Below are 20,782 nucleotides of genomic sequence, written 5' to 3'. Positions count from 1 at the left end.
AAACCAAATATAAGAGAATAAGCACCCATCGATGGAACAAATGCTTTTCCGATAAGTGACCTTATGAACCTCGATTCTGTGTTTGATTTTGCTTTTACCAGTGGAATATTTTCATAAAATTAGAAGGTTTCATAAATTGGCGTCAAGATGGCGCTTCATGGGTCGATGTCGGTAGTACACTTCCTTAAAAATTCAACTTCATTTTGGCATTTCTCTGCAATTACATTGCGGTTTCCAGAGTTGTTTTGCATGTGTATGGCCCATATTGGGAGTTCTGCTTTGGGGTTCCCGCGGAAGTTTTTAATTTAAAGGACATGTCGCACCCAGGAGGGCACGAAGGCTGCTCCTGTTGCTCAGAAGGAGGGTCAGAAGATCCGCTCGAAATGGGCATACAATACAGCTTGTACAAGAGGATCGACTTGGAGAACTTGGAATGCCTTAACGAGGAGGAGGATGGATCGGGCAAAACTGTTTTCAAACCATACGAATCTAAACTGGATACAAGCCAGGTATTAAGTGAAGCGTTGATAACTCATTTAAGCGACTCACAACTTTGCTTGCAGTTCGTGCAGAGTGACAGCGACGAGGAGTTACTTTTCAATATACCTTTCACCGGCAACGTTAAATTGAAGAACATAAGGATCGCTGGCGGCGATGATGACTCTCATCCAAAGATGGTTAAACTGTAAGACTATTTCCTTCCACAACGCTTGATTATCTCTTAAACATCCACGCACAACATTGGGTTATGTATATGGGATATATTTGGATGACTCAAGAAGTGTTTATTCTTCGCATCACTAATCACGCGCATACCAACTAGGGGTTTAAATGGTGATGGCAGGTATTAGTGCGTCCTTGCACTAAGCCCTAATGGTCGCTTAACTGTCACTCAGAATAAATATGTTACGCTTGGGCCTCGGAGCACGCTCTACCCATCAGCAAGTCTCCAGTATTATTAGTACCTCCGCTTGCAATACACTGGCGAATGCTAGAAGACCATAGGATTCGGCTACAAGTATCTGAAAATACTCCAAAATCGACTCGAGACCATTTTTGACCTATCCATATAGAATACACAACCATAACCTCGGAACACGGTGCCGGTCTTCCACTCTGCCCTGGTTGAAAAGTCCGTTGTCACTATGGCTGTAGCGCCCATTCAAACCATGTTATTAACTCACGAATCAGATTGTGCACAACTATCACCAAGGATCCTATCAGCAAGCCGAAGTGTGCCCAACAGGGAAACGGCGACATCCTTCCACACAGACACATGGGTATGCATCGTGACTATCTCTTTTATTTAAAGAGTTATTCTATATGCAATTGTGTTATCTCCCACCATACAATTGTGTTAACAATATTTATACATACATCTCATATTATGCCAACTGCTTCTATTTATCCCTCCCGCCCTTTGTCTAAAACTAAACCTTATTAAAATCGATTCGATGTCTGTCTGTCTGCCTGTCTGGCACCCATGTTTTAGTCCGAAACAGTTGAACCAATTGTAATGAAATTTGGTGAAAAAGTGAAATTCTAAAAACCTATCGAACTGAAAATTCTAAAAAAAAAATCACAGAGACCTATGCGAAATCTAGGCTCCAAAATACATTTTAATTTATTGCGCTCTAGGACGTGTATGACATCATTGTCATATTTGTAAAGTGAATTTATATGGAGACACTTTCGCTTTTCTTTTTAAGGTTTTGTGTAAAACAAAACCTTATTAAAGTCGGTTTACTGTCTGTCTGTCTGTCACGCGCATTTTTCTCGGAGACTGAAGCCACGATTGATACCAAATTTGGTGGAAAGGTGGGAACTGTGAACGCTCCGACATACAGTGAGTTATATACTGTTACGTCGAATTTAAGGGAAAGCAGCCATTAATGTAAAAAGGGGGTGTACATTTTTTTCCCCAAATATAATCATGTGTAGGCTATAATATAGAGCTTGATCCTGCTAAGTCTGGTGTAAATCGCACTACTAACGAAGTTATAATAGATCAAAGTTTCACTTTTTTGGTTGAATTTACACACACAAAACGTAGAAGCTAATGAAGTTGAACGTGTGTCGTCAAAACTTTGGAAAATTTTGTCTTAGAAGCAGTTTACACAATAATAACAATGTGAAAAAGGGAGTAATTTTTTTCTAATATCTTGTTGAATAGGCTTTAGTCTTTCTTATCACTTCACATCTTCACGGAATAGATTCAATTAAGTTCATTATTAGTTCTGCTGTTTTAGAAAAGTTTTGATCTCAAATACGTCAATCTAACTTTTCTCAAAGATGCTCAAAAAGATTCAGGTCAGGACTTTGAGAAGACCAGGTTATTTTTACAACTTGGTTGTCATTTGGCCAATTTTGAACAAACTTGGACGAGTACTTAGAACCGCTATTCTGCGAGAAAACCCAGCATTTTCCCATCTTGTCATGAGTATGTGCTTTCCCAAAACGTCACAAATCATTGGCGATCTCATAACTCCTTCAACTTGAATCAATGGATCATAACAAGAAAAGCACCCTATAATACATGTTGTTAGTGCCGAAAATTTCACACAAAAGTGATACCAGCCCCAGATAATTACGCTTCCATCCCTTGGTACTTGGGATCTTTACAGGCTTCACCTGGAGGGCGAACATATATAATTTTATCAGTACCTAACAGATTAAGTTTGCTTTCGTTGCTCCAAAAAACGCGACCCCAATCACCGACTGATCAATCTTTATGAGTTTCCGAAAATTTTTTATCTATCTTTAATTTTTTTTTTCGAAATCCAAGTTCTTTTTGATGGCCGTCCTCCCATTAGTCAATTTTTACTAAAAGTTATAATAATTAAGTCATATCAGTAAAAATCAATTGTTTCACAACCGCAAAAGACACAGCTGGGGTCGATATTTGAACATTGTAAAATTCACCAGCTTCTTTCGAACATGTGTACTATTTTTGTGCAGATTGTCTCGCGCAGCGCTAACCAAGGATCTGCTCATTGATTTCGTTAAGTTAGGCATCCACTTCCTGTCCGTTTTTATGGACTCCCCATAGCGCAGATTTTGTGACATCAAAAACTACTCCGGCTTCTCATAAAGTGTTATCATTCTCGACTGCACTTATGATTAGTTCCTTGAAAATGCTATAGTACGTGGCATCGTTTAAAAACTGTAATATCCAACTCTAAGAAAAATTTCCAAAGTTTTGACCGGTTAAAAATCCGGTATTCCGACTTGTTTTTATTGATTTGTTGAAAACAAAACCTTATTAAAATTGATCATCTCAAAGCAAACTTAATGCAAACAAAATTAACTGTAAAGTATAATGCAATAAAGAGTTACAAAATCTTTTATATCAAACGGCTTTATAGAAGTTGCTAGGAACACCAAGAAAAAAAATGTTTTCGCATATATTACAAAAACAGCAAATAAAGTCCAAAATAAATAAGTACATTAATTAAATAAATTAATATATATGTATGTATATGCAATCAAATACACTCTTGGCCAGATAAGTGTTACAGAGCAGCTTATCCTGTGTAATTGTCATTCTTTAAGGTTTTTTCTATAGCTATGAACTTAAATGAATATGTGTATGTATTTTCATGAAATTTATGTAAAATGAATGTTTTTATTTTTTTGTTAAACCCCGTTTTTCGAATATTCCCTGCTATTGACACTTTTTCTTACAACTGGAAAACTACATAAACTTCATAAATATAAAAAAAAGTTAGCTCAATAATGCTTGTATCTAGTAAAGGAGGAAGGTAGTGATTTTAATATTTATGTGTAATTTTGTTGCGATAATGATCACAAAAAAATGCAGTGTTACCTTCTTTGCCCCAGAGCAGCCGCAGATTCATCCTGCGAAATTGGATCGATCGCGGGAGGAAACGGTCTGTTGATAGAAGGCTCCAAATATTTATTTATTATAGTTATGTAGCCATGCGCATTTAGTGCGATCAGACTGGTTGTGGCTTATTTTTTACTCATCTGTAAATATCACTCTCCTCAATATTCGTCTAAGTCTAAAATTCATGCTCATTCGCAAATTTCAACCGAGCAGTACTCATTTTCGCCGTTAGCTTTTTTTTATGGTCGCCTTCCGTAGAATCCTATTTCTTACAATCGTCCGCGTACAGTTCGCGAACTGATGTCGATTTGGTGACATTCTCAAAAGTTCATTGCTTATTTGACTTTTGAATCATGTCTGATGAATAAATTATTTTTTGTTCATTTATTTATTATATCGAAAAAATCATTGTAATATTCAACAAGAAACTCAAAGACTGATTTCACTCAAGCAATTCTAAGAACAAATGAACTGCCCCAGAATAACATTTCTCACCCAATATCCTTCGTAAATTTTGCAATGAATCTATTGCATTAATACATTTTTCCCGCGGTGGGTGATATTCTTACGCGAGTGTAAATAAAAAAACTTAAATTTCTGAGCAAAGTCATTTACAAGTCAATTTTTTCACTTTCATATCCTTACATTCATACATAAACAAATAAACCCTAAATTCCTGTCAACAATAATCATCCAACATATTGGACCTTATTTAAGAAGCACCCGCTCAAGCTTGACTCCGTTCATATTCCCGGGTCTGGAATCAACGTGTTTCTGTTTCTCGCAGCATCATGTATTCGTATCATCACAGCTAGAAACGCATGTTGCCAATGCGATTCGTAAATGTGTAAATTGTATGGTTGGCTTGGGTTCGTGCATTAATTCATATTATCGTATGCTACACGTGTATATTCCATGGTTTGATAAAGTTGGGAGCAACTACTTTTGAGTCAAGCAGTTTCGAAGTGCTTGTGCATGTGACTGCGATCAGATCAACAACGAGAGCTGAGCTATCCCAAAACCTAAAGGAAATGCCGAAATAATTCCGAAAATCCACAGCACTTACTCGATGTATGGGTCCATACCAAAACCTGAACTATAAAAGGAACATTACTCAGGCAAACGAAAAATAAAAAAGCGGTCCTACCGCACGAACCAATCGGTTCCTTTATTATCTTGGTTCGAGCCGCCGGGAAAAAATATGTCCAATGGAGTACAGGAATCCCATCTCGACTACACAAAAATAAAAATCAACGTCATTAATGTGTATCACTTGTAAATGATCAACGCCATCTCAACATCCCATTTAGTAATTTAATTATCCAATTACATTAATTGCAAATTAAAATGATCATTGACGTAGTATTCTTCTCCTAAGAAGCACAGCATTTGTAAATAGCCAAAAATAAGGCAATATTTACAATTTTTTCTTTATTGTAACTGATGTGGATACAGCAGCGCGGCTTTCAAATCATCATGCAGCATACGAATTCACCGTTGTTTCGGTTGGCCTTTTGCTCGCTTACCATCAACTTCGATGTTCAGACCAACCTTGGCGAGTTAATCTTCGTTAGTGCGAATTAGATGACCATACCATTGAAAATGCCTCTCTCACAATTTTTCCACGATCGGTGCAACCCCATATCGATCGCGGATTTCCTCATTACGGATGTGATCAAGGCGTATCGCGCCACTAGTCGCAACATTTTCGTCCCCATTATCGCAACTCGCCGTACATTGTCTTTCATAGTCAACCAACACTCACAACTATAAAAGTAAATTTTAGATTTGAGACGTTGATGACAATGACAAAGAACGCCAGGTATGGAACGCCATTTCATCCAGGTTGTGCTTATGCGTGAAGCATTTTTCGTGAAACAAAACCTTTAGAATCGAATCGATGTCTGTCTGTCACACCCGATTTATTCGGAAACGGCTGGACCCATTGTCATGAAAATTGGTGAGATCGTGTGGTTTGTTGTTCCTTTACATGCAGTAAGTTGCGCCATTTTGTATTAAGTTTAAGGGGGGCTTACCGTACATGTGAATGAAGGGTGCAACTGATCCCATATTTGATATGGGGTGAAACATAGAGGAGTGAGGGGTCAAAATATGACCCCCAAAAGGGTAACAGGTTTCGTTCTCAGACCCAAGGTGTATTTAAATAAAATCTAGGGCTCAAAATACATCCCGTTCCGATATCTGCACAAATAAAGTTAATGATAATATATTACCATATACGGAAACCCCCCTTAAGTTCATACTAGAACTACAAAATTTTGGTTCTTGCATAAAGGATAAAATAAAACATAACATTGGGAAGTGGGAGATTCAACCATTATTAACAAAGTTATAGAAGGTGAAACTTTTACATTTTGTGTGAATTTCGTGCCTTCTAAAACGTGTCGTGTCGTGTAAATTCGTCGCAGGGACTTTTCGTTCTAATTTTGTATTTAATCATTTAATATCAATATCAATTACTCCAGGCAGCCATATGTATGTGTTTATATGTATATGTAAATGAAGGCACTACCCCGAACTGATTCAGTTAGATATATTTGTACATTAAACAAGTGGTATTTAATATACGTACTTTAGATGTACATATGTATACTTTTATGAACGTAGTAAATCGGGAATAGGAGTAAGATCAATTTATATACATGGATATGGAATACAGTAGTCGGTAATAGGCAATGTTTGTTTGTTTAGGGCGAGCATAATATCTACTTTTGTAATATGTACCTATATCTTGTAGTTTGAAAAAAGTATAAACGAATGTTTTGGGTTTTTAGCCATATACAAATGGAAAAATATGCGTTGAAAGTTTCTCACATGATGAACAGAAAATCTTTATATCCGAAGCGCCAGTTTCCTTTATTGCGACTTGTTTGGTTTGTTGACTCCATGCTGCACTGACGTGCAGTTATTACTGCAAAACGATATCCGGCAAATTATTAACTTTTAATCCGTATGCTTGTTCATTTTTATTAACCTTTTTGGTAAAAAATTCGTATTTTAAATGAGTGAGCACGTTTTTTTCGGTTAAAATATTGACAAAAGCGGCAAAAATGAAAGTGGTTACCCTATGACAATTTTTTTTTTCAAAAGTTGGACCTACACGTTATTTTATATAAAATATGTTACAAAATCACATATAAATATATAAAGATTAAAAATAAATTCGTTCTTGGACGAAAGACATCTTTAAATAATTTGAGAATTTTTTTCCGGCGCTGTACATACATAAGTATAGCTGCATATAAAACAGTTAGTTGTCCAAAACGAATCACAATGGGAGACATTATGAGAAGGTGAGTACTATCCTTCTGGCAGGGTAGCTGGAAGTTTACCAACATGACACTACATGACAAAAACTCATGAACTTTTTGAACCGGTTGCATCTAAATTGAAATTAATGTCCATGTTTTTTTACAGTTAATATATAAATTTAAAAAAAACTAGGTATTGTTCCTTATACTGTAAATAATTTTATTTCCCTTCCCCATACAATTGTTTCGGAGACTACGTGCCTCCTTCCTCAGTGCTAGTACGTAATTCTAATTCGGTTGTATCTCTCCCCATTAAATTACATGCGCGTGAAACTGCCCAATAGGCGCTACTACCTAAACTCTTTGTGGTTAACGCGCGGCAATATATAGAGGCAACAAAATGCAGCCTGTACGTATTATTGTTGTTGCGAATAATTGACTTCTGGCTGCATTGTCCGCGTTCTGGATGAAGGGCTTTGAATTTTTTTCTCGGGTGGGCGACCGGGAAATCACCTGATCGGCGGAGAAGACTTAGGAATTTGTTCGAGGAAAAAAGTCTGCGGGAAATTTTTGAGATTTGTAGAGTAGGAAAATACAGAAAAGTGCCCATCAAGATTGGCTTCTATTCATAATTTGGAGACGTAAAGAACGTGCCGAAGCCTTCCGCGGTTGAATCAACAATTACTTTTGAAGTTCATAAAATTAAGTAAAAACAAGTCGGGAAACCGGAAGCTCGACGCTTCAGGTATTTTTGAGTATAGAACTATCCCATTTGTAGGTTGCCCGTTATGTATATGCAGTTAGCATGTCTGACTATCCACTTTAGTTTGATATTGATATTTAGTTGCAGTAAATTTACACGGTAAAGCCAACTTTGAGTTACTGTAACTTTGTTACTAATGGTATGATTTTGATCAAGCTTGGGGATAATATGCTTCATATTATATTTTATACTACTTCTAACTTTTATAACTCTGGGATGCACTTAAGGGGGGTTTTACTCAATTTCCCCAAAAATATGATAATATACTATTATTAACTTAATTTGAACAGATATCGATATGCAGAGTATTTTGAGGCCTGGGCACCATATAGAGGCAGCTTCATGACTTTTTTCATATTTTTCAGTTGGGTAATTTCTGAGAATGGGTCCGTTAAAAAAATCATCACTTTCCACCCCTCCCACTCCCCGTCTTTCTAACAAACCTCAAGACCGGTTCGAAATGTCAGTCTTCATTATCATTTTCACAATATTAAGACCACTTATTGGTTAACAAATGACAAATTACTAAAAGATTGCTTTATGTCTCTATGAAGATAACCATAGGAATATCATTTGGTCTTACTATTTGTGAATAAATAGATTATTATTCGTCAGGACTGCATCTTTACCATTCCAAGAGTTAGTACATGGTTGTGCGCACACAACACAATGGCGTTTGAAAAGTGTCTTTAACATGGAATGAAGAGAACTCCTCATCTCCATTGGATTTTATTTTGTTGTGAATATGTTACAGATCGTATCATAATAATAATAATTGTTGGCGTGACAATCCAATTGGACCAGGGTCTTAAAGCGTGTTAGAGCACTTTATTCAGTTGATTCAGGTACTCATCACTGCTAAGTCGACAGGAATCCGACATTTAGTCACGATAACAAATCTCTCTGCCCCCAGTAAGATATGAACCGCGGTCGTAGCCCAGTGCTCTAGCCACTGTGCCATCCGGATACGTCATATCATACGAATTACAAAAACCAGAAAAACAGGCTTCAGGTATGCAATCTTTTGTTCACATTAGCTAATAAATTAAATATTTGGGTATACTTCTCATATGTACTTAAAAAGGGTTTCGACTGACCGGTTGCAAGCATCTAACCAAATCAACCATATTGGGATCAGTAGTAAATTTAGAAATTATCTTCCGAATGTGCATAACAAAAGAGATGCTAACACCGACATCGAAAGGGACCAACATCTGATGGTCGATTACTTAGGTTACGTGTCGCTGCTTCATCTCCTCACAGGAGAGCAGAGTGTCGAAACCCAATTCAATATAGTTTTAAACAACCCACCCGGGAATACTCATGAGCATTGGGCCGCCACAAAAGTCTCTAGTGCGGGTGAAGTTTTTACAAAATGTGGTTTACTGCGGGAACGGAGGAGGATAAGGGAAGGAACTGATAAATTTGTTGTTGGTTGCGAGCGGAGGTAAGCGTGACATGTTGGAGCTCCCTTACCGTAACAAAGTATGAGAAATTCAGCGTAAGGTGCACCATGACAAGAGGAATTGCGTTGCGTTGGTGAATGGAGCAACGATTTCGCCACCGTATACCATCTCACAGAACTTACAAGTGAACGTAAGTATTTGATGGTCCTGCGAGTTACGTTAACGATAGGACTCTCATCCGTGTGTGTGTGTATGGTGGGGGAGAAGCTGCAGCTTCTGAGCACTCAGGCCGTGTTGGCCCATTGTACTCACCTCCCCCGTCTAACGGATATTCCGGATTCGTTAACGTATCGCAGGATTTCCGTTAGTGGATGTGATGCTACCCGTCGCAATTGGAGAACATCGGCACCAAAGATCTGATGCCTGATGCGTCCATAGGCGGGGCATTCACATAGGAAATGCTCCATGGATTCCGCTTCCTCATTAAGGAGAGACACGTATCATCTTCGGTAATTCCTATTCTGAACATATGCCCAGCTAGTGAATTATGGCCTGTCAGAATGCCCACAATACACCTGCAAGTCCTCCTGCTTTTCGACAGGATAAACTTTGCTTTACGTATATTCGGTTCTGGCAGGAAAAGTTTGGTGTGTCGAGCAGCATTTAGGCTCTGCCACCTATCATTATGGGAAACTTGTTCCCAGTTTTTGAAAACAGATTTAGCCAATGCTACTGATACCCCAATTGCTGGTTCCGATCCCGGCTCCCGGCATAGGGGAGATTGACCCCTCTTTCGCTAAAGCGTCCGAGATTTCATTCCCCTCTATGCCACAGTGCTTATGCTGATGACGTGTCTGTACTTGCTGTTGATCGGGATCTTGGAACGGTGTGTAGGAATATACAGCGTGCCGTTGATTTGATAGACAGCTGGTGCCTTAGACATGGTTTGTCAGTTAATCCAAATAAAACCACAATGGTTTTATTCACAGAAAGGAGAAAACTGGATGGACTTTGTCTCCCTGAGATGAGGGGTACTACCCTTCAACTCTCCGAAGAAGTGAAATATCTGGGGGTCACTCTAGATAAAAAACTTCTTTGGAACAAACATGTAGAGGTAAAGATGAAACGAGCTATCACAGCTTATGGGCTGTGCAGGCGGACCTTTGCCTCGACATGGGGACTCAGGCCTCATGTGGTAATGATATACGTTGCCATCATTAGGCCGATGTTCGTATATGCATCCGTAGTGTGGTGGGTTAAGGTGAGACAAAAAGGTTTTCATCGTAAACTAGACGCACTGCAAAGAACTGTTTGTCTGGGTATCACTGGTGCCATGAGCACGACATCCGGCGCAGCTCTGAATGCACTACTCAATTTGCAGCCCCTGGATATATTTATTCAAGGCACTGCAATGAGCAGCTCATAGGCTAATTCGATTAGAACTATGGGAAAACAACGGATGTGGGGGGCACAGAGCATTGGAAGAGTTACTGGGAGGACTAAATCCAGTTCTTACAATGCCTTCCGATTCTCGTGTCCCCATACATCTGTTTGGTAGAAGATATGTAGTTACCCTGAAGAGTAGAGAGGACTGGGAAGACCCAGAGGAATGCGTGGCGGGATATACGGAAGTCTTCTACACCGATGGCTCAAAAACAGAAGAGGGTTCTGGGGCCGGAGTCTACCTCTCGAATAAAAACGAGAAGTGGGCTTTTCCTTTGGGACAATATGCAATGGTTTTTCAAGCCGAAGTTTATGCGATCCTAAGGGTGGAAAACTGGGTGATTGACGAGCGGTTGAAGGGCAGCCGCATCGCAATCTGCAGTGACAGTCAAGCTGCACTGAGGGCATTGAGCAGTCCTTTGATCACCTCGAAAATCGTTCAGGAATGCAGAAACCGTTTGAACTCTATGTCTAGATTCAATACGGTGGAACTACTCTGGGTACCTGGTCACTGTGGCATAGAGGGAAATGAAATCTCGGACGCTTTAGCGAAAGAGGGGTCAATCTCCCCTATGCCGGGATCGGAACCAGCAATTGGGGTATCAGTAGCATTGGCTAAATCTGTTTTCAAAAACTGGGAACAAGTTTCCCATAATGATAGGTGGCAGAGCCTAAATGCTGCTCGACACACCAAACTTTTCCTGCCAGAACCGAATATACGTAAAGCAAAGTTTATCCTGTCGAAAAGCAGGAGGACTTGCAGGTGTATTGTGGGCATTCTGACAGGCCATAATTCACTAGCTGGGCATATGTTCAGAATAGGAATTACCGAAGATGATACGTGTCCCTCCTGTAATGAGGAAGCGGAATCCATGGAGCATTTCCTATGTGAATGACCCGCCTATGGACGCATCAGGCATCAGATCTTTGGTGCCGATGTCCTCCAATTGCGACGGGTAGCATCACATCCACTAACGGAAATCCTGCGATACGTTAACGAATTCGGAATATTCCGTTAGACGGGGGAGGCGAGTACAATGGGCCAACACGGCCTGAGTGCTCAGAAGCTGTAGCTTCTCCCCCACCATACACACACACACACACACATCCCACAGTGACCAGTTACCCAGAGTAGTTCCACCGTATTAAATCTAGACAAAGAGTTCAAACGGTTTCTGCATTCCTGAACGATTTTCGAGGTGATCAAAGGACTGCTCAATGCCCTCAGCGCAGCTTGACTGTCACAGCAGATTGCGATGCGCCTGCCCTTCAACCGCTCGCCAATCACCCAGTTTTCCACCCTTAGGATCGCATATACTTCGGCTTGAAAAATCGTTGCATATTGTCCATTGCATTGCGCCCCTTTATCTTTTAAGTAGGTAAGATCGTCCGAGCCTAAATACTTGGCACTTAGAGTTAGTATTAGGTAAAATCCGGCATCTGCCGATATTATGACAACTCGGAATAATAATAATCCAATTGGATCAGTGTCCGGATAGCTGAGTGGTTAGAGCACAAGGCTGTCATACGGAAGGTCGCGGTTCAAATCTCGCTGGTGGCAGTGGGATTTGTATCGTGATTTGCCGTCGGATACCAGTCCGAGTACCTGTGTCAAATCAGGGTAATAAACTTGGCCGAGCGCAATGCTGACCACATTGTCTCCTACAATATACGGTCTTGAATGAAGTGCTCTAACGTCAGGGCCTTCCTGATCCAATATGGATTGTTGCGCCAACGATTATTATTATTATAATTGGATCAGGGCCTTGAAGTGTGTTAGAGCACTTCATTCAAGACCGTAACAGTACACTACAGGATTACAGTACCCCGTACGGGGCAATGTGGTCAGTATTGCGCTCGCCCATGTGCTCTAACCACTGAGCTATCCTGACACAAAGCAAAAAATTGTAGGCAAAAAGTTCCCAACTTTCCAGGGACCTGAAATTCTCACTTTCTTATATATTATAATATTAATTTCAGATACAAAAACCGACCGAAAATGGCTTTTGATGATACTTCCGTGAAAGCTGATCAGGAATTACAGTTAACCAAGGATCCGACTGCTAGCCTAGAGTATCCTGTAAAGTAGGTACAATGCGAAGAATCAATCTTAGAAGTACTAAAATATTGTTTGATATGTATTTCAGAACGGCCATATTCTCCGGAATTCACCATCTTTCTCTTTATTTCCCATCGAATTTCGGAAACGACAAAACAAAAATTTACTACATAGGTGAGTTAATTATTACTAATTAAAAATTTCTTCCTCGTACTTATCCAATATTCTTTCATTGTTATTTTTCTCCGCTTCATTTTAAATTAGACTATGCCCACATTTTATTATCATCACAATGCCCTTTTAGGAAACCGCAAATTTAGGAATGATGAGTATTCACATCTGAGTAGGCTATTGTCGACTATGAAAGCACAACTATATGTTATGCCAGTAAATTTTGACCGTTCAGTTCCGTCCACATACGAATGCAGCTACCATTGTACCCATGACACGCGCTCAGCTGTTCAGTTCAGGCAGATTGACCGGATCTTTGACACTTCATGATGCATTGGGACCAACATCAAGATGGTCCTTAAAAATCAAATTCAGAGTCATGGCTGTAGGGTATTGGCGATACTGAGATACATTACAATACAAATTTGTTAACCAATACAATTCCGGTTTTCCGGATGTCAAGATCGAGGCTACTAATAATGAGCTTGTGCCTAATAAACTAATTTCAACAACAAAAACCAAATTGAAAGAGTGTCCGGATAGCTGAGTGGTTAGAGCCTAAGGCTGTTGTACGCAAGGTCGCGGTTCAAATCTCCCAGGTGGCAGTGGGAGTTGTATCGCGATTTGACATCGGATACCAGTCGACTCAGTTGTGAATGAGTACCTGAGTCAAATCAGGGTAATAATCTCGGGCGAGCGCAATGCTGACCACATTGCCTTCTCAGTATACTGTAGTGTATCATTACGGTCTTGAATGAAGTGCTCTAACTCACTTCAATGTCCTGATCCAATTGGATTGTTGCGCCAACGATTATTATTATTATTAAGTTGAACAACTAATGCTGACTTATGGCACTAAAGTTAATGAACCTTTGCTAAACCGACTTTGCGATTATTTAAAACCAATTGGAGAGCTATCAAAGCTGATTTTTTTATTTTCGTGGAACTAGTTTTGTTTTCTGTGGAATTTATTTTTAACTTCGTGAAATGTTTTAAATTGTCCTCCTTTTTAAAATTGTAATTTTAAACTATCTTCCCCAACTATAGATGCATTTACAGTCAGTTGTGTTGTGTTTCCGGGTTCAAATTTCCACTTATGTACTCCTTCACAGTAAATCCTCAATTGAAACAAAAAACAAAAATTATCACTATTTTTCTATGTTATATTTCAATTCTTTTTTTCGTAACTATTAACTGCTAGTTTGATGTGTTTCGATGTTCTTTTGTTCTCATAGAATGAACATAATCCTTCAAGCCACAAAGCCGTACTTCAAATTTAAAAAGCTCATCCATCCTCCAAATCTCTCCCAACTGTTTTTCTGTTAATTCGGCTGTCGTTAATCTCCAGCAGGGGGCAAAATCCGTTCTCCCGCTCGAATTACTATTATCGGCGGCTGCTCATAAAACTACCTACAATTAACTGATGGGCATGCATATCAGAACATAGTGGCAAGATTTCCGTTCATACGATTTGAAGTTTGCTTTCCCATAGTATATCGGACCATTGATATTTGAGGAATACTAAGTTCGATGTGGTAACGAAGCTTTATACGTTCGGTATCCACGGTAGTTGGTTGATCTGAATGTGACAGCTCTTCGATGAAAGTGTTGCACAATTGCACCAGAAATTATACTTTCAATTTGACATATTGTGTGTTACGCCTCTGTCGAACCCTCTCTCCAATGGTGTTGTAAAAGTATTCGAGTTTCAACTTCTGCAATTTTCTTGTAGGAATAAAAATAGGAAAATAGATAAATACGGACAAGCTGAATAAGATATTAAACAAATCGGAATACCGGAACCTGGACGCTTTAGATGTAAAGATTTTGTATTCATCTTATGTGAGAGACTTTCTATGTACGTTTTTCTTTTCGAAGATAAGACAGTAAAATTCCCGACGATTTGCTACGAAATATCAGAATTATCAATTATCGGAAGTACAAAATAAAAAAAAGTTAACTCTAGGGACTGGCAAATTTATACGAATTAGCCGGAAATACGAATTATCAATGTGTACGCATTATCGGGATTCCACTGTATTTTCGAACTTTTAAGTATGCTATGTACATATTGTACACATAAATATGCTCATTCCAAACATTGTCTATTACCTCATATTGATGTACGGACACCCAGCAATTGAATCGATTTTAGTAAGGTTTTGCTTCACACAGCCTTAAAAACACTCAAAATACCACACAAAAATAAAAATAATAGATAAATACCAACTAATTTATTGAAAAGGCCTTTAGTTCAGCTCAATATTATGCAAGAAATGGACTCCCCCGGCAGAAAATAAGTATATATTTTTTTACGCCGAAATAGTAGTCTCACCTGCAAAATTACCATATCCGTTAAAAAAACAATTCGGAACGTTCATTTGTTATTTAGAATGGTTTAACAATTAAAGTCATCGAGCGAGCAATTTGAATCTTATCTACGTGAGGACATCCGGTTTAGTGTTTGTTACTTGCTACTTTTCAAGTAAACAATCAGTTTTTTACATAAAAAAGGAGAATTTAAGCGTCAATGGACAATGCTTCAATTTCAAATTCTGACATTTTTACCAGAACGCAAAAAAAATGGATCTGCACGTTGAATATTCGGCTGTATTTCTTCCCTTGTGACTTGATTTGAATTTGAATAATAGTGACAAAAAATTCTAGCGCAGTCGTATATTATCGATTACGATTGGAGTTAAAGTTTAAAAAATTTTAAATCACATTGAAATGATCCACAAAATTTCAACCTGACTCCAGTGAAACTGGATTCCGTCGGACGATTGCGAGCCACTTCTTCCGAAAATTTCCTTTCGGAACATCCAAAAAAGCTTTCTGCGAGGTTTTTTTTGTGGAATTATTTGTGCAGTAAAACGCGAAACCATATTTCATCGTCCTCGTTTTATATTTTTATGAATAAATGGCAGTTGCTGAAGTTTCTTGACTCGTGTTGTGACGTCACACAACATGGCGCAGGCTTTTCGGTCTGTTTGAATTTGGTTGAAATTTAAAATGCTGATAATTGCAAATACACGATTTATTTCTTTTAAAAACTGAGTTTTGTTAAATTGCACTATAAAAGTGTTTTCCGTCATTAGTGAAAATAATAAATTTCTAAAACCATAATACTCCACAGAAATTCAATCTCCATCTAGGTAGGATTTTCTAAGTCTGCTCTTTCCATCCATAGATATTCCTTTTCCCCACCCATAAGGATAAGGTGGCCTACCCACTGCACCCTATTGAGCCAACTACCAAACGGTTGTCGTAACTATCATCGAGTTCATCGTTATAAAGGCTGCCAAATCGTCCAATCCCCAACCCAAGTCTCCGAGAAATACTTCAGAACTGGCAAGATCATTGTCTTATATCGTAAGAACAGTTTTTGTAAGCTGAAATAGGCCCCCAATTAATATGGCACTGACATTTTTTATTTTAAGGCGGAGGCAACTTTGATCTACCATAACTTCGTTAATAATAGTAGGATTTACATCAAACTACGAACTTCTAGAATGCTGCTTCATTTTTCAAATTTTACAAATCTAGGATGAGGTTAAGAGGGTTGCAGTAGATTTTTAAAATGTAGGAATATACTATTATTAACTTTATTTGACCAAATATGATAACGAAGAGTATCGCACTAGCCTAGATACAGTGTGCATTGACCAATTGAAACATTTGGGCCCTCGTACTCCTCTCCTTTGCAACCAATGTGAAAATTAATACCTGCTTTGCAGACCTTTCATTTGATACCCGACATGACTATATTCGGTATTAGGACCTCCCTTAAGTTCAACGTGCAGCAATGTAATTCACCGCATACGTGGGGGTTTATAGTTGCACGTTTCTACCAAATCTTATGTCAATAGGTGTAATCGTTTCTTAGAGAATTCCGTGAGACAGACAGTTAACCGAATCTAATAAGGTTTTGTTTTCAACAATTTTGATTCCTATTTTTGTGAGATATGTTATTGATCCTTCATTTAAAGTGGAAGCCTTGCAATTCGGGCAAGGCAGTGAATATTTCGTCACCGACTTGCGGCATATTTCACAAAATTTTTAACAAAATTTCACGAATTTTACAAAGTTGCTTTTAGCTCTCTAGTGTTAATAAATATACGACGTGAGAGGAACCAGCTAGCGCGTCGTGTTTCGCTTTGATTAGAAACCCATTAATGCGTAGGTACCATTACAAAAATAGCTATAACTTTTTTCATTGAGAATTCCTTAATAAAATTTTAGGAGTTAATTCTTGAAAGCAAAGTGTAATAAAATGTGAAAAAAGAAAAATTTGATTTTTCTTTAATTTTGAAACAGAAAGTCCCCTTAAAACAAACGACATTCTAATAAAATTCTTTTATTTTTTTAGGTCTTCGAGGCGAATATACAGAAGCACATCATCACGGTGTAACAATCTGCAATTACGAAATAAGACCTAACATTCACGACCACGAGTGTAAAACATACGACCCTACCAATTTTACGATTCAATAAATATTTTCTCTTGCAATTTAATATTTATATCAATATGCTTTAAAAAAGGTTTTTACATAAAGAATATAGAATATTGATTAAAAACATGATATTTTGCGGATATTTCACTACTTAATCTCCCGGCAATAATTGTCTAACTAAGTAATGTTAATACACATATTATGTGAGAATATTCACTTTTACGTGCTACTGATATTCTAAGTCTTAGAATTCGCACTGAAGCGGTAATTTCGACCTACTATAACTTTGTTAGTAATAGTTCGACTTCTACTAAACTTGGTAGAATCATGCTTTATATTATAACTTTATTGCTGCATTTCATGGTTCTAGGATGAACTTAAGGGGACCCTGCAGTCATTGACGAAAAATTACAGTAATGTACTGTTATTAACTTTATTTGAACAGATATCGGCACGAAGGATATTTCAGAGCCTAGCCACAGCCGGCAGCTTCGTATTTTTTTAGTTTTTTGTTAGATAGGTTCTGAAATGGGTCCGTGAAAGAATTGACCTTCCCCTATGTGAGGAGCATAATGTAATAGATAGTTAATTTTAACATTAACCTGCCCAGAACTGAGCGATTTAAATATCCCGGGTCAATGCTATCAGCCAATGGAGAACTGTGTAATGAAATTGCTTCACAGATTAACGCCACCTGGATGAACTGGCATTCAACAATTGGTGTTTTTGTAATCGACGTATCAGCGAACGTCTCAAATCTAAAATTTACTGGAAAGTCGTCCGTCTGCCGCTCTCTCTAGTTCTGAGTGTTGGCCAAATATAAAAGACAATGAACGGCGTCTTGCAGTAATGGGAACTAAGATGTTGCATTGGACTAGTGGCTTGTCACGTTTTGATCACATCCGAAACGAGGATATCCGCGATTGATATAGGGTTGCACCGATCGTAGAAAAACTGCGAGTGAGGCGTTTTCGATGGTGTGGTCACGTAATTCACGCTAACGAGAATTCACTTACCAATATTGGGCTGAACATCGAAGTCAATGGTAAGCGACCAAAAGGCCAGCCGAAACAACGGTGGCTTGATACGTTGGATGGGGATCTAAAAGCTCGCGATTACATCCAAATCAGGCATTTGATAAAATAAATAAATTATGAACGGGACAAAGGCTGAAGAAGATGTGAGGAGCGACGAGTGGTTGACAGCTCCGTGTCATATAGCTAAAAATTCCATTGCCCTCTATTTTTTAGAAAGTGATTTAAATAAATCATTTAATGGAAAGCCCTATATTGATAATAGTCAATCTCATACGCTTCACACTCTGAGTTTAATATTATTAGCAAATTCGAAGAAATTAACCTACATCAGATATAAACAAGTCAGAATACCGGAAGCTCACGCTTCTGATATAAAGTTTTTATGTTCATCTTATGTAAGAAACTTCAACGCACATTTTTCTATCCGTATATAGCCACAAATCCAACATAATCCTTCATAATTTTCCAAACTACAAGGCATAAGTACATATTACAGACATAGATATTATCCTCACCCTAATCGAAAAAAACTGCCTATTTCCGAATACTGCACGTATATAAATTGATCGTACCCATATTTCCGATTTACTTCGTGCGCAAAAGCATACATATGTACATATATAGTACGTATATTGAATACCGCTGGTTTAATGTACAAATATATCTATCTGGAGAGCCTATATTGGTGGGCCGAAACATTGCCGGAAGTTGATGCTAGCCGGAGTGGTGCGCTCCATCCTGGTCTACTCGTCGCCTGTGTGGGCAGAGGCGCTTGCAAGCTCTCAGAGGCGGAAGCAGGTGAACTCGGTTTGCAGGGTTTGCAGTCTTTTAGAACCACATCAGATGAAGCAGTATTGGTGGTGGCAGGCATGATCCCGGTTGACATTCTGGCCAAAGAAATGAGTGTCCTATACAATGCAAGACATATGGAGGGGCATGCACAGCGTCGAAATGCGGCAAGGTCAGACTCGCTTTATCTCTGGCAACGCAGATGGGACGAGTCTGCGAAAGGTCGGTGGACGCACAAGCTCATTCCCAACATTAGAGTGTGGCTTGAGCGAAAACATGGGGATACCAACTACCACATTACCCAGTTCCTCACAGGACACGGTGGTTGCTACAGGCAGTATCTGCACCGCTTTGGGTTGGATGATTTTCCGAACTGTCCCAGATGCGATGGCATACCGGAGGATCCAGAGCATGTGATGTTTCACTGCCCACGATTTGCGATGGAGAGAAGGAGCTTAAACCAGGTGCTGGGCAGGAGCGGGACCCCAGAGAGCTTGGTTACTGAAATGCTGGAGTCCGAGGAGAAGTGGCTTGCGGTTAGCTCCGCAATCATCCAAATGCAGGAGGAGTTGCTGAAAGAACAAAGAAGGAGGAAAGCTGCAAATAGGAGAAGGATGAGTGCCTAAGAGCAAACCTACCCCGCGAAGTAATACCTCAATGGTGGTCCCGCGGGGCTGGGGCTGGAGAGACCGGGGGTGGTTTTTAGTGGGTGTGAATCCCACACGCGCCCGCTGTTGTTCCGCCGTTCGGGCGGCGGACGTGTCTTTCTAAGATTTTCCACCTCCGTGTACGCACAAAAAAAAAAAATATATCTAGCTGAATTAGACACTACCCGTAGACTTCATTAGCATTCATATGTTATATACCTACATACACACATGTAATTTTTTCCGACTCCATTCATAAGAACTCATTTCGTTGTGGTATTGAGGAATTGATATGTGATGATGACGTCATACAGATTGTAGAGTGCACGAAATTCACAAAAAATGGCAAAGTTGCACCCCCTATAACTTTGTTAACAATAGTTAGCTTTTCTTCAAGCTTGACCAAATTGTGCACTATGTTATCTCCTACACCCAATTTTGTACTTCTGGGATGAACATAAGGGGGGTTGCCGAGTAAATTTCTAAAGTGTGGAAATATGCTATAATTAACTTTGTTTGTGCAGATATTGGAACCGGATGGATTTTGAGGCCTAGATTACGTAGTGATGCACCACTGTGATTTTTTCCAAATTCTGAGAACGAGACCTGTTACACTTTCCGAGGGTCACATTTTGAGTCCCCAATCCCCTACCTTTCACCCGGTATCAAATATGGAACCAGTTTCGAAAAGTACTAATTGAGCCCTTTCGTTTAATACCCCACATTGCCACATTTTATGAAAAACAAATTGAACCCTCCATTCACATGTATGGGGAAAAATCACGATACAAATCCCACTGCAGTTAGCGAGATTTGAACCGAGATCTTCCGTACGACAGCTTTGTGTTCTCAGTTATCCGGACAAAAAAGTTGGTAATATACCATTAGTAAGTT

The 20,782-nt window shown here is 39.0% G+C and overlaps 1 protein-coding gene across 1 annotated transcript; it reads left to right on the top strand.

The window, feature by feature from the left end:
* Window positions 1-198: 198 nt before the first annotated feature.
* On the top strand, window positions 199-17,471 carry LOC119646637 (PITH domain-containing protein GA19395). Its single transcript, XM_038047150.1, has 5 exons — window positions 199-509; window positions 564-685; window positions 12,712-12,816; window positions 12,879-12,964; window positions 17,331-17,471. The coding sequence occupies exons 1-5, from the start codon at window positions 315-317 to the stop codon at window positions 17,453-17,455; spliced, it is 633 nt and encodes a 210-aa protein (XP_037903078.1). The 5' UTR covers window positions 199-314; the 3' UTR covers window positions 17,456-17,471.
* Window positions 17,472-20,782: the final 3,311 nt, after the last annotated feature.

Source organism: Hermetia illucens, chromosome 1 (genome assembly GCF_905115235.1).
Source record: "Hermetia illucens chromosome 1, iHerIll2.2.curated.20191125, whole genome shotgun sequence".
NCBI lineage: Eukaryota > Metazoa > Arthropoda > Insecta > Diptera > Stratiomyidae > Hermetia > Hermetia illucens.
This window is presented reverse-complemented; position numbering and strand designations above follow the sequence as displayed.